General features: G+C 39.6%; 1 protein-coding gene across 6 annotated transcripts in view; it reads left to right on the top strand.

Annotated features, from left to right (window-relative positions):
• TLN2 (talin 2) overlaps positions 1-23986 on the top strand; it is a 396032-nt gene that overhangs the window by 234185 nt on the left and 137861 nt on the right. For all 6 annotated transcript variants that reach the window (XM_032481038.1, XM_032481036.1, XM_032481034.1 and 3 more), the window contains 2 exons: positions 13089-13152; positions 14179-14283. In XM_032481038.1, coding sequence (XP_032336929.1) covers positions 13089-13152; positions 14179-14283 — 169 coding nt within the window. The remainder of the gene's footprint in view (positions 1-13088; positions 13153-14178; positions 14284-23986) is intronic.

Below are 23986 nucleotides of genomic sequence, written 5' to 3'. Positions count from 1 at the left end.
TTTTCTTTTCTTCTTTTCTTTCTTTTCTTTTTTCTTTTCTTTTTTTTCTTTTTTCTTCTCTTCTCTTCTCTTCTTTTCTTCTATCCTTTTCTCTTTTCTTTTCTTTTTTTTTCTTTCCTTTCCTTTCCTTTTTCAGTTTTATTAGAATTATTATAGTTCGACTTCACATGCACATTATATTGCATGTAAATACACATATACAGTATACTGCGCATTTTTTTTAGTTTACATATATGTACTGATTCTTGTTTCTAAGAACAGATTAGAGCTTTAGCTTTTTAAACTTACATAGCTATCAAAGCAATAAAGCCAACTACAAAATAAGAATCAACAGAATGCGGTAATCCAGTCATAAAGGACAGTCAGATGTGCTTACACATATTTAAGAAATCAATCATCTAAGTTACAAATAATAAGTAGTTCATTTGTGTCCTTATTATTGTTGTTATTATTTTTTAGATTTCTCATATAAATGATGTCATATGGCATTTTTCCTTCTCTTTCCAGCCCATTTCACTTAGAATGACAGTCTTCAGGTCTATCCATATTGCTGCAAATGGTATTATTTTATTCTTTTTTATGGCTGAGTAGTATTCCATTGTGTAAATATATCACAACTTCTTTATCCAGTCATCTGTCAGTGGACATTTAGGTTGTTTCCATGTCTTGGCTATTGTAAATAGTGCTGCTCTGAACATTGCGGTGCATGAATTTTCTTATGAATTTGTTTTACTTTTTAATTAGGCCAAATCTAGTGTAGGTAATGAGGCATTTTGATTCAGTGTAGATGTTTAACTGTGTATTTGACTGCACATACTGCACAGGTAAAACTTCCTGAGCACATTAGTCTCCTCTTAATCAAAGCAACAAGATCACATTTCCCTGACTGGACGTTGGATAGTCGGAGAGTATCCAAGAGTAAGATGCCTGGGCTGTCCCTGGTGACTGTGGCTGGCCTGTGTTTGCCAGCCTTCATGTTTTTCCCCATCTACCTTTCACACATACTGTCAGCTTTGAACAATTCAGTAAAAAAAAAAAAAAAAAAAAAGATTGCAGTGAAAAGAATGTAACAATGAATATATGTATGTTCATGTATAACTGAAAAATTGTGCTCTACACTGGAAATTGACACAACATTGTAAACTGACTATAACTCAATAGAATAAAAGTTTTAAAAAAGAAAATGAAAAAAAAATTAATAGAAGATTGGACTTGTCACAGAGCCTGGTTGAAGTTAAAGCCAGACAGAGATTGTGGCCGTGGCCACATAGATTGTAGGTGAGGTACATAGAGGCATGTTTAATGATTACATTTCTTTTAATTTTTTGAAAATTGGGGAATAATTGACAACTATAATTGTATATTTTTAGAGTATACAACTTGACGATTTGACATACATACAGAATGATTACTCCATGACCTCACATAGTTGGGGGTTGTATGTGGTGAGAATGCTTAAATACTCAGCAACTTTAAAGTACTTAGTACCGTATTATTAACTATAGATACTATGCTGTACATTAGATTCTTCTTCTTCTTGTAATTAAAAAATCTGTACTCTTTAATCTACATGACCCCCATTTACTTTCCCCCCAGACCCTGGACACCACCATTTTATTTTCTGTTAACATGAAATTGGCTTTAAAAAAAATCCACGCGTAAGTGATACCAGATAGCATTTGTCATTCTCTGTCTGGCTTCTGTCACTTAGCATATTATGCACCAGTTTCATCTGTGTTGTCACAAATGGCAGGGTTTCCTTTTTTCTTACAGTGGAATACTATTTCATCGTATATACCTACCACTCATTTTCTTTACCCATTCATGCATCAAAAGATGTTTAAGTTGTTTCCATACCTTAACTGTTGTGAATAATACTGCAGTGAACATGGGTGTGCAGGTACCTCTTCAAGACACTGATTTCAGTCTTTGTGGATGCACACCGAGGAGTGGGATTGCTGGATCATATGGCAGTTACTCTGGACCTTTTTATGAGATTTTTTTTTTCTCCTTTCTGCAGACCCTTTAATGATTTCTGGGGTCAGTGCCACCTTGGTGAAAGTGTTTATTTAGAATGAAAATCAGAGACTAAAATATTTTCAGAGCCTTCAAGGGTTTAAGGATTATTGAATGTCCCCCATCTGCCCTATGGATGGTGAAAACAGGTACAAGAGAGTCAGGGAAAAAAATTAGGTGCAGAACCAGGAAGCTGGAAGCCAGGAAACGGCCACTTCTCCCAAGTCCAATCTGATGTGTTTTACCTATGTGACACTTTTCTTCAGGTCATCTCCAAAGAGTCCTAGGAAGGGACATTTTTATCGGAGCATGAAGTATAAACAACATAATCCAATAATCGTGGAAATTCTTTATGCTCTCCTGTGTTCAGAAGACGCTTGCAGAAAGCATACTGTGTGGTGTTGACTCAATGAGGACTTCATATGTGTGTTCTGTTGTGCCAGGTATAGGGAGGATAACACAGAGATATTATAAATTAATTCTTCCCTGTTTTTGAGACTACAGTCTGTCTGGCAATAAACCTATGAAATTGTTATTTTGGAAAGCCAAAATGTGGCTCTAATTTCAGCAAGATCGTACCTTTAACTATATTTTCAATAAAGGACAGTCTATTTAGGATTCCAAAATTCAAAATTGCAGTGCAGGCTTTGGGACTGTTATGATAATTGTTTCTAGAAAGGTGGCAAGAGTGTGGTGCAAGAAGTAATTTTTTTTTAATGGAGGTACTGGGGATTAAACCCAGGACCTCGTGTGTGTTAAGCATGCGCTCTACCACTGAAATATTATACCCTCCCCCAAGAAGCAATGTTAATCAAAGAATTTGGCAAAATAGAAAGTAAATCTAAAGAATTAGCTCTTACAACATTGAGAACAGCAAAACCTACTGTAAATGGCTAACTTTAGTCCCCTTGAAAACATGGTAGAAAACTTTAAGAAATGATCAGAGTCAAGATAGGGGTAGGGGATTAAGAGGTACAAACTGTTACGTGTAAATAAATAAGCTACAAGGGTATATTGTACAGCACAAGGAATATAGCCAATAATTCATAGTAACTGTACATGGAGTAAAATCTTTAAAAAAATTTTAAGGTGAATATTGTGAATCAGCTTTACTTCAGTTACAAAAAAACGCGATCAAGGTACAAAGCCTCCTATGGACCTTGTTGTATCAAAGAAGATTAGATGTACCAGTAAACTTTAGATCTTAAGTCAAGTATATGTGATAAAGTTAAAGATAGCTCTTGATGGGTATAGAGTGTTCAGTCTATAATTCTTTCAACCTTCTGTGAGTTTGAGATTTTTCATAATAAAATGCAGGGAAAGATTGGTACCTAAAAGAATAGAAATAGATTGTATAACTTTCAAACCAGAGTGTGTTTGTGTGTGTGTGTGTCAGGGAGAGGGGTTGGTGATGAAGAAGAGATGCAAAGAGCTTGGACAATACAGTAGTAGTTGTACAGAGTGGGTTATGGAAACAAAGCCAGATAAAGTTCAGTAAATAGAATACGTCAATTAAGATCTGACAAATACTTCTAAATAGCTTAGGCATCATAGCAAATGTAAGGTAAATCAAAGTTGTAAGTTAATACAGGATGAAATTAATACACATATTGGAGGAATTTTTTTTTTAAAGTTCAGCTCTATACTATTTCTGTAATACACTTAAAATTTAAGGACACAGGAAAGTTTAAAGTAAAGGCATAGAAAATGATGTACCAAGAAACTAGTTAAATCAAAGCCAGAGAAGCTATATATCTAATGTCACACAGAATAGACTGTAAGGACAAAGAACGGTCATTATAAAGATAGTAGGACTAATTTGCCAGGGTGATATATTAATTCTGAGCTTATATGCATCTAACATGAGCTTAAAATATAAAAAGGAAAAACAGACAGTATTACAAGGAGAGTTTCAGATATACACAATTTTAGTGGAATAATTTACCCTCAGGGAGTGATAAGTAAAACAAGATCAAATAGAAGAAAAAAATGTTTTAATCGAGAGAAGATAATGAAATAGAAGTCACGGGGAGAATTAGCAAAACCCAGAACTACGTCAGTTGCAAAAATTAATAAAAAATGTAAATCTCTGAGAAATTTGATCAAGTAAAACAAAAGAAGAAAAAGACAAAAATAAACATTATTGGTAATGAAAATGGGGCAGGACTCTAGGAAAGAGATTTTAAAAATCAGAAGAGAATGAAATGAAAATTTGAAGCCAAAAAATGGGAAATCTAGGTAAAAATGGGTAAGTGGAAAATCTGTATAGATCTACAATCTTGAAAGAAATAATCTTCTGAGTTTAAAATACACCCGTCAAAAAAAACAACAAAACAAAAACTAGGCCCAGGTTTTTTCAGAGAACAGAACGAGAAAAAAAAAGCCCTCCTCACCTTAACTTGGAACTAGCAGAAAATCAAGATACCAAAATTGAATATAGACCATGTAAAACTTTTAAACTCAATACAGAGACCTTCCCTAAAGTTGGCAAAACATTAGCAAAGTCCGACATGACAAGTTTATATATAACTGCGAATTATAATTGGTTTCTTCTGGGAATTCAAAATTCATTTGTTCAACAAATAATTTATTGGACATCTTCTACACAGTAGGCACTAGACAGGGAGGATCCAGCAATGAAAGGCACAGTAAAGCATTCCTGCCCTCATGGAACTTGTATTCTAGTGCAGAGAGGCAGATAATAAGTAATACGTACGTAGTAACCTATGATGAATAGGAACACAAAAACGAATGTATGTGTGTGTATGTGTGACTAAACTGCTATGTTATACACCAGAAACTGACACAATGTTATAAACTGACTATACTTCAATGGAAAAAAAGTAATATGTAAGTTACACCATAAGGAAAGAAAAAAGAAATGATTTCAGGATTAGAAAAGTGAAACTGTCATTAGTTGCAAGTCATAGGTTTATCTACACAGGTAATTCACTCAGTCTATGGAGAAACTTATTAGAACTACTAAAAGAAAACACCATCTCTAGAAAAAAGATCAATACATGACAGCAACTCATCACCACGTAGGTCCAGACAGCAGTGGTACTCACCTGCGGTGTGTCAAGAAAATTGTGTGTATATTTGAGAAGATATGAAGAATATTATATGGAGGACTCACACAATTATCCCAATTTCTTACAAAGCAATAGTAATTAAAACACTTTTACTGATGTAAGGTGATGTAAGAGGTTGAGGAACTTTCCTGAAGTAAAATAAAAATATTAGGCAAAAGATGTTACCAAATTAAGAGTGAAAAAAAGAAATTTCCATGTTTGCAATGCATACTGCCAAGAACAAATTAATATCCAGAAAATACTTAAAAAGAAATAAAATCTCATAAGAAAAAAAGATCAGGATAGCAGATACGCACTTAGAGAAAAGGAAATTCCACTGACTTACAAAGGTAGGGAAGAATATTCAGCCTCATAAGTAATCCAGAATGGAAAAATCAATGAGGATACAGCATTTCATGTTTATCACATGCGCACAAATTTAAATGTACAAAGACACCAAAGTACTTTACAGAGGAAACGACATTTTAGAATACGGATCTGTTGAATTTAAAAATACAAAGAGAAATATATGTACGTATATGCGTGACTGGGACATTGTGCTGTACACCAGAAATTGACACATTGTAATTGACTGTACTTCGATAAAAATTTTTTTAAAAATAAAAACAAAAATACGAAGAGAAAGAGAATATATTGTTGATAGATGCAAGGAGATGTAGGCACGTGATAAAATATGTGTGGAAATAAACTTGAAGAAAGTGACTACCATTGGGGAGAGAAAGAAAGATGGTATGGGACTTCAGCTAAATCTGCAATCTCTAGTCCTTTAAAAACAGAAAGAGAAATCGCATTTGTAAAGCAAATATAACAACATGTTACCGTGTGTTTATCCTTGATGGTAGGTATATAAATTGAGGTCTAGCCTTGTCTTTATATTTCAGATGTTTTTCACAGTTAATGTGGCTTTTAAGAAGACAGTAGCAATAGTCTGTGTGTGAGGTAATAAAAGCTTGCATTCACTGAGATGGGTTATATACCATGTGGTAAAGGCAAGGTTATCGGCCTTGGGGGTCAGATGAAGAGGGTCCATGACTGTGTGCTGCAGGAAGTGGTCCAGTGGTCGGGCGCAGGCAGGCAGGGAGGTCGCAGGCTGAGGAAGCCTCCCTCATCCTGTTTGCACGTTCCTCAGAAATATTTCACTGAGAAAAGAGGGCGACCCAGGGTATAACTCTCTGAGGAAGAGTTCAAGAGTAGATGTGGAAAATTTTCCTCACAAACTCAAGATAATTCTCTGTCAACAAGCAAAGCTTTTTGACACAGTAGGAAGTCTTAAGTCAGTTTTTCTCTTGGCCTCTGTTCAAACACATATTCCTGCTTTGGAACTGGTCTTCTGTGTGCTTTTGTCAGAATTACTTGGCTGTAGGTTTTGTTTTCAGTCTAACCATGAAGCAAGTGTTTCAGCTTTTGTTTTTCACCAGCTCTGACTTACCTCCTATTCCTCACCACACCCCGCAACATACACACCTCACCCCACCGAGATTCTCTGCTGTTCACTTCTGCCCCATGCTCCTGACAGCCTGGAGGGCTCCTAGCAGTTCGGGGTGGTGATGACATTCAGTGGGGGCTTCACTGCCTCCCCCTGGCAGCAGCCTCCTAAGGCTGGTGTCTCCCCCCACTAACTACTTTCAGGCTCCAGAACTTTCAAACCAGGGACCTCTGAGTTTGCCCAGCCCTGAGCTGTCTCTGAGCCTCTGGGCGATTTCCCCTTGTTACACTGAAGGCTGCTGGGGATGGTGCAGGAGCATAGAAGTGCTGTGGGGCTGAGATAGGTCCTCAGACCCTTTCCTGTGCTTCTCGCATGCTGTCTTCACTCTCCACTTCTTGCCTCCATAACCATGTCCCAACTCAACCAGTGCTTTCTTCCACCTACGTCATCACCTCCGTTAACCAGAACTTGACCAGTGCTCCAAGCCGCAGCCTCTTTCATCTTAGAGTCTGGATTTAAATCTCTTGTCTCTGACTCCAGCTTTTGAGCTTTGCAGCCCCCTGTGCCAGTGGTTCTGCAACTGCAGTGTATGTCAGAATCATCTAGATGCCTTGTTAAAACACACTGCTGGGACTTATCCTCCAGACCCTCTTATTCAACAGGGCTGGGGCGGAGCCTGAAAATTGGCACGTCTGACAGGTTCCCAGGTGGTGCTGATGCTGCTGGTCCTGGTACCACACTTTGAGAACTTCGTGTGCCGACAAACTTGAGATGTTACTGTTAGTCGTTGATGATTCACCATAAAGGTTGGGCTCAGGAAGCCTGGGTGTTCCAGTGCCCTTTGGGTGACACTGTCCCTGCTGCACCTGCGTACCTTCCCTCCCCTTTATTTCTCCACCTGGTGCCAGATAGGCACTCAGACATTCCACTGCTGTTTGTATATTCGTATTGATGCCGTCATTCCCAAGAAATGAGGGGACAGCCGCTGTTTTCACTTCATTTGAGCAATAACACTCGTAGGTAGGAACCCTATTTCCTTTCAGGTGGAAAGACCAGCTTAGAGAAGTGGTGAGTTGCCCGTGGTCATGCAGCTACTTGGTGACAGTTCTGGGACAGAGAAGAAGCAGTTACCATTTCCCCAAATCATGGCTGCCTCCCATGCACCTGTGTACTTATTGCCGGAACAGAGAACATCTTTAGAACAGCTCTTTTGGAATTACTTGCAGAAGCAGCTTACATTGTATCTTAAGAAAGTCAAGTTTTAAGTGAACACCTAGATTTGAATCCAGACCCTGCCCCGCCAGGTGTGTTTGTTAAACTCCCCTTCCTTCATTCATTGGTTCTGGGTGTCTCTAAGAAAACTGACTGCCACCACTGTGGTCATTGTTATCATCATCTGAGTGTTTCTGCTATTTTATTCCTCTCTTTGTCTGAAGGGATCTCCAATACTGATCACGTGGTTTGTCTTTTGACTAAAGGCTGACTTGGAGGGACCGGGGTGCTGAGTGGCTAAGATCATGATTTCTGGAGCCCACGGTGGAGGCTTCAGTTGTTGGCTGTGACTGTGAGTTACTTACTTAATGTCACTGAGCCTCATGCTCCACATATAAGGTGGGATATTTTCTTCCAAGACCTTTTGTCAGGATGTAGTTTCTCTATCTATGCATATAAAACACCTGAAACAGTATTTGGTATTTGACTTTCAATAAACAGCCACCGTTAGTAGGTGGAAAACCCTCTATCAGCATGGTTTACTGTTGGTTGGATAATCCGAAAAATCATTAAAAAAAAAAAATACAGAATCTATATTACCTCTCTGAAATCTTATATTTAAACTTTCAACTTAGGCACTCATTTGCCAGTCTTTAGATACATGACCAAGGATTTTCCTTTGTGTGGGTCACCTGGTTGGGTGTTACACAGACATTATCTTATATGAATGACATCATCTACTAGAGAACATAAAGGCACTCATGAAGCAATCTGAGGACAGAATATTTTTACAAATTCAAGATTTTTTTCTCTTCAGTATTTCACATGGGTCTCGCTTGTATCTCATTTAGTAGCTTTTTGTAAATATCTACGTTTAGGAAGTATTCTGCAGTTCCCCTTTGTACCATTTTAGCAGTTTGTGGGCTACATTGGTTTGTTGCATGATCACGTGACATGTGGCCAGCAGCAGGCTTGGGGAAGAAACACGGCCGACTTGGCCAGAGCACAGGTGCAGCTCAGGAGAGAAGGGTCTGCTGGCTGCAGCTCTCACGCTCTCGTGGGCCAGTAGGGTGTGAGGAGAAATTTGACTAGTCTGCCGTCTTAGAGAAATGGAGTGCCTGAGATGACCGTACTCAGAAAGGACGAGGCTGCCGAGGCTGGCAGAGGGTTTGGAGGCTGCCCTTTTAAGGTGGGGCTATTTAAGGAGACAGTGGGAGGGACTTTTGTTTAGCCAGAGCTTGCTTAATTAGGAGAAAAGTTTCCAATCAGGGTTGACAGTCTGACCCATTTTCTCAGAGAGGGCTGACAGATTGCGCTCGTATGCCTGCCCCAGATGCTTGAGAGCCTGCCGTACCCGGGTTTGGTAATCATAAAAGCAACTGAGCTGGAACTGCCGCACCGCCGGCTGCCAGGCATTGATGACAGGCTGCCCGCTCCTGCCAGCCTCATGCTGACACCGTGCACTTTGTTGATTTACTGGGGAAAAATACACTCCACACGCAAACATACACACAAACACATGTGTGCACACACACACACACACACACACATACATACACACTTCTTATTTGAAAATACCTTTCAATAAACCCCCCCCTAGATTGACTCTTGCAACATCAAGGGTCTCGTGCAAGCTTCTGGAAGTTGTTTCCTGTACCTGCTGGTCCTGTCCCCACCAAAGAATGGGAGGGTTAGTTTGCAGAGGCTGAGCCACACAGAACTCTGTCACCGTAAATGCCCAACATATTCTACTGTGGCCTGGCCACTGGGCACCGCCATCCGCTGTTCTTCTAGTAACGGTCATTGTTCTGAGGGGCTTTGGCCTGGGGCCCTTTTGGGGTGCTTTAGGTAACCTATGCCCGGTCTCCTTTATTGATGGCGTGGGAGCTCCTGTCCAGAGGCCCCTGGCAGTGGCCCCCGTGACGCTACCTCATTGTCATTTTAAGTGTGCTCCTGGGGGAAGCCTGAGACAGCTGTGTGCTCAGGTGGCTCCACTCTTGGTCTGGAGGTCAGAGGCTCCCTGCTCCCCACAGGTCCTGTGACCTCAGCTAAGTCACTTCACCTCTCTGTGACTCAGCTTCCTCTTCGGTGACATGAGTGCCTCCCAGTCCCCTCTCAGTCACATGTGTGTGTCCCCGAAGTTGCTGAACAATAGTTGTAACATCTCAGGTGCTGTTGCCTGGATACTTCTTAGATCCCCTCCTGCTGACTGACTTGGGGGTCTCTTGATAAGGCCAGAGTGTTCTGCTGGCGCTCAAACCTAGATCCCTAAAATTCCAGAAAATGCACTCAAAATTTTTGTCTGCAGAGGTAGTCTGCAGGTTGACGAGACATCATTATTCACGTCTTAATATAGCCAGAGCCTGGGCCTACCCCCGCCCCCTTTTTGGCTGGAGTGTTGTAAAGCAAATCCAAGACGGCATACCGTTTCACCCATAAGTACTTCAGTATGTTCTTCTGACAATTAAAAATTTTTAAATAATTTAAAACCTGCCTAACCGCAGATCCAACCTAACACTAGACAAACTTAGCAACAATTCTCTAACATCGTCTAATACCCAGTCTGTGTTAGCTCCTCCCCTGCCCCTTGTTTATACTAAGTTCGTATCAACAAGACCTACAGTGACTGCTGTTTCTTTTTCATAGAAAAAAATGTTTGAGATAGAGTTTACATACCACACCACTGACCCATTTAAAATGTACGATTCAGTGTTTTTTCTTAAGTGTATTCATAAGTCTATACAGCCATTACCCCAATCTAATTTTAGAACATTTGTGTCCCTCCTAAAATAAAGCCTGTGTCCTGCACAGTCACTGCCCGGTTCCCCCTCAACCTTCCCTCAGCCTTTGCAACGTCTGATCCTTTCTGCCGCTATAGATTTGCCTGTTCTGGACATTTCATTTAAATAGAATCATACAACTTGTGGTCCTTTGCGATTGGATTCCTTTCACGTAGCACTGTGTTTCCATGTTGTTGCATCATACTTCATTCCCTTTCACTGCCAAATAATGTTGCATTGTATGACTAAACTACGTCTTATTCATCCATTCATCACTTGATGGACATTTGAGTTGTTTCTATCTTTTGACTATTATGAATAATACTACTGTGTACGTTCACGTACAAGTGTTTACGTGGACAGAGTTTTTCACTTTTCCTGGACACATGCCTGGGAGCAGAACTGCTGTTGAACATTTTCAGGAACTACCAAATTGTCATCCACCACAGCTGCGCCATTTTGCATTCCCACCGGCAGTGTGTGGAGGTTCCAGTCCCCCCGCACCCTCACCAGCACCCCGTGTTGTCTGTCCTTTGTGTTGTAGCAGCCCAGTGGATGTGCAGTGGTATCTGTCGTACTGCAGTTTTTCTTTGTTTCCCTGATGGCTGTTTGGGAACACTTTCAAGCGCTTTTGGCTATTTTTATATCTTCTTTGGAGAAATGTCTATTCAGATCCTATGACCATTTTTTAATTTTTTTTTTTAAATCTTTCGTTGTGAGAGATTTTATATGTTCTGGATACAGGTCCCTTATCAGATACATAATTTGCAAATATTTTCTCCCATTCTGTGGATTACCTTTTCACTTTCTTAATGGTTTCATTTGTAGTTCAAGCTGTTTTATTTTGCTGTAGTCCAACTTATTTTTCCTTTTGCTGCATGTGCTTTTGTATCTTAAAACTCTTTGCCTGACCCAAGGTCATACAAATTTACTCCTACGTTTTCTTCAAAAAGTATTAAAGTTTTAGCTCTTCCATTTAGGTCTGGATCCATTTTGAGTTAATTTGTATGTTTGGTATGAGGTTGGAGGTCCAACTTCATTGTTTTGCATGTGCGTATCCAGTTGTCTCAGCACCATTTGTTAAAAAAGACTCTTTTTCCCACTGACGTTTCTCCCCACCCTTGTTGAAAATCAGTTTTCTGTAAAGGTAAGGGTTAATTTCTGGACTCTCAGTTCTATTCCATTGACCTCCATGTCTAGTCTTATGGCAGTAGGACACCATCTTTGTTACCGTAGCTTTGTGATAAATATGTTTCTTAAAACTTTTTAAATCTGTTTGTGTGTCCTCTTGTTCACCTCCACCATCAAGCCATTTATTTGTGAAGAAGCTGGGTTATTTTTATAGAATTTACCATGTTGGGATTTGGCTCACTGTATCCTGGTAGTGTCCCTTACCATGTTCCTCCAGCTCTCTTTTTGTGAACTAATATTTATATCTAGAAACTTAATGAAATTCCTGTTCAATTATATATTTACTTATTTTTAAATTTATTTCCAAGAGTACTTCCTAGGTCGTACCGTATACTTCCTGTTATATTAGTCAGAAGGTGTATGTTGTGTGGTTATCCCACTTTGATTAATACTAAAATCGATCAGTGGGTTTAGATCAGACTGATCCATCTCTTACAAAGTTCCCCATTAACTTGTCACTTACTGGTTTTAGCAGTCACTCATGCTTGTTTTGATCTATTGACTATTTCATTAAGAATTGTAAAATGATGATTTTGGACTTGTATTATTCCTTCTGCATTTATTAGCTTTGTTTCTTTATCAGTTTCAGTATGAGTTGGTGCCCTAGCAACCTCTTAAGGTGACCAATAATTATGTCAAAGAATCTTTATTGAATCTTATATATATATAGTGAATTTTATATATCTGTGTTTTTACCCATTGCAGTCATCATTTTTTCTGATGCTCAAATTGCCCCTCATGTGAAATTAATTATGTATGATATCTGCAATTTGCTTCAAAATAATCCAGGAGAGGGGATGTGGGTGAGGGGGCACATGAGTCATGAACAGCCATGAGTTACAATTGTTGAAGCTGGGCAGTGGGTTCATTATACTGTTTTCTCTTCTTCTGTATGAGGTTTAAAAGATCACCACATATTTGGCCGTTGGTTATCCCTTGATGTCATTTCCATCCCTGTTCCCTTCTCTCTGCTTTTTCCTTCTTTCCAGGAAGAGTCATTCCTATTAGTACTACATTTATCCTTCTGTTGTTCTAAAAATACATATTGACAGTATAAAATGGATATTTCCCTCCATTTATCACAAAGGATAGCGTACTCTACACTCTTGGGCGCTTTGCTTTGTCGTTCTACAATATATGTCAGATGTTCTTTCTTCTTTAACTATGTCAGATTGACCCTTTTTATCAGCCTGGTTTTTTATATTTGGGTCCTATTTAAGTGCACTGTGGGATGTGGCTCTTATTAATTAGACCATAAAATACTGAGAGTTTGTGACTTCATTGTGAGTTTTTTACAAAAAGCCTCTTTTCTTTCCATCTCATCATAGTGTATGAGAAATGCCTTACCTTTTTTGATTCTCTCTCCCTCAGTCTGAAGGAATTCCTGCCCAAAGAATACATCAAGCAGAGAGGAGCTGAAAAGAGAATATTTCAGGTATTGGAAACGTATAAAACTTGGTCATTCTCACTTCCTTTCTTCATTTATTAGGACAAGAGGGGCCTCTGCTCGTGACAGTTTCGTACCCTGTGTATATACTCTGCTTATATAATAAATGATTAGTGACTCAAGAGTAAAGAAGCTGACAGTTCTGCTTGGAGCAGATTTGTTTTCTTAATCCATACCTTCTTGCTAAAGGTTACTTAGCCCTTCTGAGAAAAATGGGCGTATATTTAATTTCAAAGACATAATCTTGGAAGCATTGAAACAAGGTGATTTGCCATTAAAATGCACTGAGGAAGAAGCTACAAGAAGCTTTTTTATCCTGAGATTTGTTTTTTGAACCTCAGAATTTGAGAACTGGTGTCTCTTTAAAATCCAAGTTTATTCTAAAATCCAGAGAGTTATCTATTCTAGGCAACCAGTAAGAGAAATCCTGTTATCAACTTTGCCATGAAATAATCACTCTAGTGAATTCAAAATATCAAAGTCTTCTTTAGTATTGAAATGTAAATATAAGTTGAAATATATAAATTTCTTGAGTATAAAATAGATCTTTTTATCCATTATGGTTTTCAAACACTGAGATGTTCTGACATTTATTTATCCTGCTCTTTGGAGAACTTAATCCTTTGCGTGGATGTTAGAATGATGCCTCTCAGGACAAGAACATTTTTCTAGTTCTCATTTAAAGTGTTCGTCCTGAACCTTTTGGGACATGGAGCCCTTTGAATATTAGATTATAATTATGGACCTTGTTCTTGCCACGCTGCACATACATGAATTGTTGCATATAATTATGAAATCTGTAGGGAATTTGGACTCAAATTCTAGTTAAGAAGCCCTGCATTAGAGCTTTCTGTGTGCTCTGACTCTTGGTCAGCAGCAACACGTATTGTGGGAAGGTCTCTGAAAAAATCTCCAACCTTAATGTAGAGGCTCCATGTATAGTAAGTACTTCTCAACATGTCCACCTGCTGGCCGAGCTGCAGTAACTGGTCCCTGCCACTGTCACTTTTGTAGGAGCACAAGAACTGTGGAGAGATGAGCGAAATAGAAGCCAAGGTCAAGTACGTCAAACTCGCCCGGTCCCTGCGGACATACGGTGTGTCCTTCTTCTTGGTGAAGGTAAGTTGGGCGTGGTGGAGAGGGTGTTTGCCTCTGCCACCTCTTCTGTTGAATTGTTTGCTGCTAAGCTTGGTGTGTCGTCCCTAGCCCCCTAGCATTTGCAGATGTAGCATCTGGCCAGTGGTGACCTGAGTTGAGCTGTGGGACAGGCGTGAGGCTGGTGAGTGAGCCTGGTTCCCTGCAGGCCTCGGGATAGCGGTGTCCTGGCACTGCTCTCTGTCACTGTGGTGAAGTCACGGAGGAGTGCCTCTCCTTTTACTTGCTGGCACTTTCCCCTAAGAATGTTTCACTGAAGATCACCAGGAGTGCCCCAGCCTAAGCGAAGGTCGTTGGCCACTGTAGACCAGATCAAATTCCTGTGGTCTTTACAGTAGGCATCTCATTTGCATCCTTTCAGATGGGTCTTGGGGTTTTCTGTGGCCTTCACATCTGTTTTCGTGGGAATTGTTTGTCTTCCTGCTGGAAGGACAGAGGTGGGTGTTTGAAATCCAACCTGTGAGCAAGCAGAAGGCGTGTTCTGGAGTCAACTAAGAAACCCTCCCAGCGGCTTCCTTCCCCGTTTCAACATCCTGACCTCACATCCTCTAGTTTAGTCCTCCATCTGACGCGTTTCACGATTTCCACTTGCTGTGCCGTGACTCCGGGTCTCCCGTCTCTTGCCCTTGGCCCTGGAGAAAGCTCCACCGTGTGATGAGGTGTCTTGGGCTGCTTGAGACACAAGGGAGTGTAACCAGCTGTGTTGCAGCTGCTTCTAGGGACCAAAGCTGGAAAGCCAGGGGCAGAGTGGTTTAAGGAGGTTTCTTTCCACACAGCCAAAAAAGAACTGGAACGCAAGGAAGTTATGCTGTGCGCTAGAATGTTTGGCGATAGAGGTGATTTTCTTAAGTCCACTCCTCATTGGAGGAAGCAACTTCATTTGGGGCAAGGATGAAGAGAGATGTTACACGGAAAAGAGGCGTATGCTTCGTGCTGATTCGTTTCTTCAAACTGCTCTGTTTTATACCTGAAAATGCTGGGACCTTTGCAAATAAAGAAAGCAGAAGTGAATCACTTGGTTTAAAAAAAAAAATAGAAATTGAGTTTTTCATACTTAGTGTGAGTTTTAAACTATTAATTTTTGAATGGTGCTGCTGATGATATTCTAGATAAGGACTCCATTTCCCATTACTAATCATTGTTTCCCATTTAGTAAACAATTATGCATATAAGGTGTCTCTTATTCAAATCTGTCAGCACCCCAATGGCAGAACTACTACTATTGTCTTCCTTTTATAAATGAGAAAAGAGGCTCAGAAAGATCAAATGACTCAGCTGAGGTCATAAGCCTGGTAACTGGAGATACTGGGACTTGAATTCAAGTCTCTCTTTTAAAGCCTGTATCCCCAGCCTCTTAGCTAGAGTGACCCCATTTGGGATGTTTTCACCATCTTCCTACCTCCCCCACCCCACCACAAGGACATGGTGAGATCCGATTGTCTTTTGGGGTTTTTTAAAAATACCTTTCTTTCTTTTTTAAACAGAAGTACTGGAGATTGAACCCAGGACCTCACGCATGCTAAGAACACGCTCTACCACTGAGCTATACCCCCACCCACAAGATCTGCTTGTTTTAGAATAAAAAAATACTTTATATTTACTATTCTGATGAGCTCTAACACTTCACAAAGACTAAATATTTTTCAGCATCTCCAATGATACTGGCATCGGTTTCCATGTGTTGGGTTTTTTTTTTTTTATGAGTTTTTCTTTGGCCCTTCATGTATGAAATTTATCTCTTGAATTCATATTGTTTTCCATTAATACCAACAGACTTCACACAGAGTTTCAGTGATGTGCATATAGTCAGTAAATTTAGGAAAATACGTAACACACAGCAAGCTACATGTTATTAAGAAGAGAAATGGAATAGCAACTACCAGAAAAATGGAATTTGTTCTCTGAAGATGATTGAGAGCCTGGGAAGAATCTGTCCACGGCTGGTAGGATAATCAGAGCTAGAGCACGGATCTTCCGGCTGTACGAGGTCTGGCAAGTTTGGTCAAATGAAAACTCTTCTTTTACACAAGTGTTTAAGGCAAAGTAAGAAAGTAATACAAATTTCCTTCCTTCTTACCTTTTTCCCTTCCTTTCTTCCTTTTTATTTATTTTTTAAAAATTACATCTCTTTGAAGGAAGGCCAGGGTCAGAGGGTAGGGAGCCCTGACAACTTTCACATACATATTAGACATTCAAATTTTTCATTCCTTTATTTTTTGTCACTTGATAAAAGTGCACACAGTGCCCACTTACATTTTTTGTTCACTGGTCCTGTGTAGTATACATTTTATTTTTAAACTGATTTTGGTAGAGTTTACTTGACCATAGTTTGCCCTACTTTAAAAGTAGTAAGCTGGGAATTTAGGAATATTGCAATGTTAAGAATTGATGAGCCTGGTAAATCAGATCAACAGGTCAAATAGGACATCATATACATTCAACTGTCTGGAAAGAGAATGTAGAAAACCATACCACTTACAATAGCATCACAAATAATAAAATACCTAGGAATAAATTTAGCCAAGGAAGTGAAAGATATATATGCTAAAAACATTAAGAAAGTGATGAAAGAAATTGAAGAAGACACAAACAAATGGACAGATATCCTCTGTTCATGGATTAGAAGTTATTGTTAAAATGTCCATACTATTCAAAACCATCTATAGATTCAATGAAACTTACACCACTCACAAAAATTAACTCAAAATGGATTAAGGACTTAAGCGTAAGACCCAAAACCATAAAACTGTTAGAACAAAACATTGGTGATAAATTCCTTGACATGGTTCTAGGCAATGAGTTTTTGGATATGACATCAAAAGCACAAGCAGCAACAACAACAAAAAATAAACAAGTCAGGCTACATCAAACTGAAAAGCTTGTGCACATCAAAAACAGTCACAAAGGAAAAAGACAACCTAGAGAATGGGAGAAAATGATTGTAAACCATATATTTGGTAAGGGGTTAATATCCAAAATATATAAGCAACTTTTATAACTCCATAGCAATAATAATAGTAATAATAATAATAATAGTAATAATAATAATGATAATAATAATAATAAAAATAATCATCCAATTAAAAAATGATCAAAGGACATTAGTAGACATTTTCCCAAAGAGAATATTCAGATGGTCAACAAGTACAGGAAAAGGTGTTCAACATCACCAAACATCAGGGAAATGCAAATCAAAACCACAGTGAGATATCACCTCATACCTTTTTAATAAAAAAGACAAAAGAGATAACAGATGTTACCAAGGATGCGGAGAAAACTTTGTGCACTGTTAGTAGAAATGTGAATTCTTGCAGCCACTATGGAAAACAGTGTGGAGGACTCTCAAGAATTGAAAAATAGAACTACCATATGATCTGGCAATCTCACCTCTGGGTATAAATCCAAAGGAAATGAAATCACGATCTTGAAGAAATATCTGTACTTCCATGTTCTTTTCACCATGATTATAATAGCCAAGACATGGAAACAGTCTAACTGTCCATCAGCAGATGAATAAAGAAAATGTGGTAGGTAAATACAGTGGAAAATTATTCAACTGTTAGAGAGGAATTCCTGCCATTTCTGCTCTGACTTATATGTGGAATTTTCAAAAGCCTATCTCACAGAAATGGAGTCGATGAGTGGTTGCTGGGGTGGGGGGTCATGAGATGGTGGTCAAAGCACACAGACTTGGAGTTTTAAGAATACCTTCTGAGGATAAAGTACAGCATGGTGACTATAGTTAACAATACTGTAGTATATACTTGAGATTTGCTAAGGGAGTAAATCTTAAATATTCTCATCGTAACAATCAAAACAAGGTAATTATGTGAGGTGAAAGTTGTGTTAACCTTATTTAGGTAATTACTTCTCAATGCAAACATGTATCAAGTCATCACATTGTGCATCCTAACTTACACAGTGTTCTGTGTCAATTGTGTCCAAATAAAGCTGGAAAAGATGGCATGATGTAAAATGATTTTATCTAAAGCCACTAAGGTGTTTGATTAAATTCACCTACTCGTTATAAAAATGTCTTTAAAATGCTGGAATGGAAGTGTTCTTCTTCAGCATGATAGAATGTTTTAAACCTATCATCGGTATCCTACTTAACAGAGAAATGCTAGGGAGAAATCTATAAAAATTGGACTCAGAACAAGTGCGCCTTGAACATTGTTTTGGAAGTTCTAGGAAGTACAGTAAGGCGTAAACATTTTTTAAAAACATAAATTTAGGAAATGAAAAAACTAATCACTTCTTGTGATTGCATATCTTTTAACGAGATATATGGAATCATATTTTTAACTATTTACTTTGAAATAATCATATATTCACAGGAAGTTATGAAAACAATACAGAGAATCAAAAAGTCAGAGCAATAAGTGTGAGTAAGGATGTAGAGGAACTGGAGCCTTCATACACTGCTGGCGGGGATAGTGCAGCCTTAGATAATAGTCTGGTGGTTCCTCACATGTTAAACAGAGTTACCACATGACGCAGCATTTCCACTCCTGGGTATGTGTGCCCAGGAGAATTCGAAGCATATGTTCACAGAGAAACTTGTATGTGAAAGTGTATAGCTGCATTTAGCCAAAACGGGGAAACAACCCAAATGTTCATCAGCTGATGAATGGGTGAACAAAGTGTGGTGTGTCCATAAGGCACAATATTATTTGGTCATAAAAAGAAATGAAATGTACTGCTCCATGCTACAGCGAGGATGAATTTTGGGAGTGTTATGTGAAGTGAAAGAAGCTTGTCACAAGATTCCACTGATACAGAATGTCCAGAAAAGGCAACTCTGGGGAGATAGAAAGTAGATTGGTGGTTGCTTAAGAATGGGTAGGATCGTGGGGAGGGATAGGCAAGTGAGAGCAAAGGGATAGGATTTCTTTTAGAGAAGATGAACATGTTTTAAAATTGACTGTGGTGATAGTTGCAAATATCTATAAATATACCAAAATCCATTGAATTATATCCTTTAAACAGGTGAATTGTATGGTATGTAAATTATACACCTTAATAATGTTAAAAATAATAATACAGAGAATTTTCCTTTCATCAACTTTCCCTCAGTGGAACTGTATATAGTACAATATCACACTGAGGAGATCGACATTGGTACAGTTCATAGACATTACTCTATATGCACTCGTTTGTGTGTGTGTGTTTAGTTCTATGCACTTCCTTCACACAGTAGATTTGTGTTACCACCGCTATAGTCAAGATATAGGACTCTAATCCATCAAGAAAACCTTGTGCTACCCTTTTATGGCTACACATACTTCCCATACCTTCCTGTTCTTCCCATACTTCCTCCTTTCCCCTGATCTTGACCCCTTATTGTCCATCTCAATAATTTTGTTATTTCAAGAATGCTACATAAATAGAATCATAAAAAACACAACTGTTTGAGATTTTTTTTTTCATTTAGTACAATTCCCTTGAGAGCCATCCAAGTCACACTGTGAATCTGTAATCTATCACTTTTTATTGCTGAATAGTATTCCATGATATTAAAGTACTCATTGGTTTAGCCATTCACCACTGAAAGACATTTGGGTTGTTTCTAGTCTGTGGCTATTGTGAATAAAGCTGCTGTAAATATTTGTGTATAGGTTTTTGTGTGATTGTAGGTGTTCATCTCATTGGGATAAATGCCCAAGAGTACACTTGCTGGACCAAATGGTAAGAACACATTTAGCACTATAACAAACTGGCAGACTATTTTCCACAGTGACTGTATCATTTTACATTCTTGCCAGCAAAGTATGAGTGACCCAGTTTCGTATCATCCTCTCCAGCATTGGGTGTTATCATTGTTTTTTATTTTAGCCTTTGTGATAGGTGTTTTATAATATCTTATTGTGATTTTTAATTTGCATTTCTCTAATGGCTAATGATTTTGAACATCTTTTCATGTGCTTACTTGCCATCTGTGTATCCTCTTCAGTGAAAGGTCTGTTCATGTTTTTTTGCCAGTTTTCTAGTTAGAGTCTTTTTTCTTACTGTTGAATTTTAAGAGTTCTTCATGTATTCTAGGTCCAAGTCCTTTGTTAGATGTGGTTTGCAGATATTTTCTCCTGGTCTGTAGCTTGTCTTTTCATCCTCTTAACAAGGTCTTTCACGGAATAAATGTTCTTAATTTTGATGAGGGGTGTTAGTTATCATTTTTCCCTTTCATGGCTCTTGTTTGAAGTGTTAACATCTAAGAACACTGTCTAAGTCTAGGCTCCAGAAATTTTCTCCTGTGTTTAGTTCTAAATGTTTTATAGTTTTACATTTTACATTTGGGTCCATAGTCCATTTTGAGTTAGTTTTGTATAAGGTATGAGGTTTAGGTCAGTGTTCCATTTTTTGGCCTCTGGACGTTCAGTTTCCCAGCACTGTTTGTTGAAAGGGCTATGCTTCCTCCATTGGATTGTTTTCGTATCCTTGTCAGTTCATTTGAATACATTTCTGCTGATAGTTTCTGTGCTCTCTGTCCTGTTCTATTGATCTGTGCGTCCATCTTTCCACTGATATCACACTGTCCTGATCTCTTAAGCTATATAGTGAGGCTTAACATCAAGTTGAATGATTCTCTTTACTTTTTTCTTCTTTTTCAAAATTGTATTAGCTATTTTAGGTCCTTTTCCTTTCCAGGAGCACTTTAGAACAAGCTTGTCTGTACCTATAAAAAACTTAGCTGGGATTTTGATAGAAATTGCACTGAATGTATAGATCAATTTGGGGAGAGTTGATAACTTTACTATGTTGAGTTTTTCAACCTGTGAACATGGTATTAGGTCCTCTGATTTCTTTCATCAACATTTTGTAATTTTCAGATCCCTGTACATGTTATAGCAATATACATAATTTTAATTTTTAGGTATATTTTTAAATTCAGTGAATAGATGAAGCAAATTTACAAGACATACACCAACAGCATGAAATAGCCTGTGTGTGCGTAAATAAACACAACCATTTAGAATATATGATGAAAAGAAATCACAGAATTGCACACATCCAAAAAAATTGTTTGGGTAAGAGACAGTATGTGTTTTAAAGGCATAAATAACAGATTTCTCTAGACCCCCCCAACCTGTACAGACCATTAAATCGTGAAGGAAGTTCATTGGCATAATTTAAGAAGTGAGTTTAAAGTGAGTGATTGATTTACTACTTGGGTAGGCTATTAGAAATCCTAGATTACATAAATCAATGAAATCATAATTTATAAAATATAAATATTGATATTGAACATAATCATACCACATGGCCTTGAGATCGGTTTTATATATATATGGGGGGGAGGGAGAGAGGGAGAGAGAGAACTAGTTTGATGTGTTTATAGGTGCTTCTGTCATATTTTCTTCTATATCAATGAATATTTTGGCCTAATATTCAGAGCATTGTACAGCTGACCCTTGAACACTGTGGGCGCTAGGAGGCGCCAACCCTTTGCACAGTTGAAAATCTATGTATAACTTAAGAGTCCGCCCTCTGTATCTGCGATTCCCCTGTATCGATGGTTCCACATTTGTAGATTCAACCAATATGGATCATGTAATAGTGTAGTGCTCACTGTTGAAAACCTACATATAGATGGACCTGCACTGTTCAAACCCATGTTGTTCAAGGTCAACTGTACTTTATATCGTTAAAGTAGAAAGTGTGTTGCGTGTTGGAGTCAGGAAGATTGGCCTAGAATTCTGGATGCAATATGGCTTATGTAAGAAGTAGCAGAAACTCATATAAATTTGAGAGACATCTTTAACCTTCCTAAATCTGTTTCTTCATCTGAAAAAAATGGGAATAATTCTTTACAGAGCTCTAATAAAGATGAAGTGAGCCAATGTATGTAATTAAACATAGTACCTGGAATGTAGGGACATTTAATAAATTTTAAATTATCCCAGCTCCTTAACCGTCCTCACAATTTCCTAATTCCTGGGGGGATAGCTGGGGAGCTGACCCTCTTCTGCCCTGAACTGTAAAAACATCACAGAGGGCATTCAGAGCATCTCAGAATTGTGAATTAAGTCAAAACGGATTGCCAGTTGTTTTTACAGAGAGAAGTGGCGAATGAGCAGGGTCTTTACCACCGTTTTGCTCTCAGGCAGCCATCCTGTGGCTGCCACGCCCTTAAAAGAAATGGGCATCCTGATGACACGGCACAGCACCCCAGCCCATGCTGCGGCAGGAGCTGGTGCAGAGCTCTAGTGAGCACAGCTGGGCCACGCTGAAGTCAGGCCTGGAGCCAAAGCACGCCAAACGCTTAGCCCGCTGGCATCCCGCCACCCAAGCCTGAATCTGATGTAGGACGCAGGTGATGTAAGAATCAGCCGGTATATCCACACCTGTGAGAAGGGCCCAAGGCAGAGCCGGCTTGATCGCAGCCAGCTGCCAGGGCTGAGCCCAGAGCAGCGGTTGAGATGTGCTCAGAAGAGGAGGGGCTGGTTTGTTCATGGACCCTGCTTCTCCTTGAATACCCACGTTCTCCTGCCTTTAGAGCTCGACACATCCTCAAAACAAAACCCACCCAATGAGGACTGCCTCAAGAGAGACGTGGCCGTGTCGCTGGCAGAATCGCAGCCACAGTCTGCGGGTACCTGTGCACGAGAGACCCGGGTCTTCCCTGGGTCCTGCCTGGCCTTCTCCTGGGGATAAAAGGATGCTGGTGTCTGTAGTTGAAGGCTGGAAAGGAGAGTTGTGGGGTGGACTGAGATTCGAGATGCAGAGAGGCAGAAGGAGCCTTATTGCCTCTGGACCTTCTCCTAACGTGCAGGTCTGCCACTGAGGGTCTCAGGCAGGTCCTCTGTCAGGGGGGACCCTACATCATTAGCATGGAGTGGAGCCCCTTGCTATTGTAGCTTTTTCCAGCTGCTCTCCACTCTGTGGGTAGGCGCTGAAATAATTTTGTCCCCCGATGGTGGTCTCTGCTGCTGAGTGATAGTATTTTCTCAGTTCCTTATGCACCCTCCTCCCAGTCGTGACCTTCTAATGGAATGCCCGCTGTAAGCTGTTTGCTTGTTCGCTGTGGCTTCCTCTCCCAGGCCAGCGTGATCTCCACAGGGGTCAGGGCAATCCATCACGAGCCCACGTTCCCTCACCCCGGAGCCCCTCAGTGGGGACATGCAGATGGGAAAGGGGGAAGGCAACAGCTGCAAACCATATTTTATTTCTGATCTCCTTTCTGGTCCCAGCCGCTGGGCTGGTGCCAACGCTTTGTGACTAAACGAGCTGCCTGGAACCTCTCCACCTAAATCCGTGCGGCTCTGGAAGCCACGTGAGACTAACTGGCATGGCCCACCCTGCACTGATTTCACTCCTTGTGGAACGGGCCTCTCTGGAAGGGATCTGACTCTTCTCTGCATGGTGGCTTTGTTTTTTTTTTTTAAGGTTCTTACAGTGCTGTATTTCCCTCGTCAGACACCCACACAGATTCCTGATGGCTTATCTCCTCCTCTTGAGGGAAGGCTGGAGGTGTGCCGTGACTTTCCCCATCTGAGGGATTAGGCACTGCCCACGGGGGCTGGGATGGGTATTTTTCCTTTGCTCTGATTGCTTCCATCAGAAGCACTACACTGTGGAAGACAGTTTCTTTGAAGTCAGAGATGCTTTTGAGCTGCTCAAATCTGTGTTCTAATCCTGGCTGTACCACCTACCACTGTTTGCCTCGGGC

Source organism: Camelus ferus, chromosome 6 (genome assembly GCF_009834535.1).
Source record: "Camelus ferus isolate YT-003-E chromosome 6, BCGSAC_Cfer_1.0, whole genome shotgun sequence".
Classification (NCBI taxonomy): domain Eukaryota; kingdom Metazoa; phylum Chordata; class Mammalia; order Artiodactyla; family Camelidae; genus Camelus; species Camelus ferus.
The sequence above is the reverse complement of the archived record's forward strand: the minus strand, read 5'-3'. Positions and strand labels throughout refer to the sequence as shown.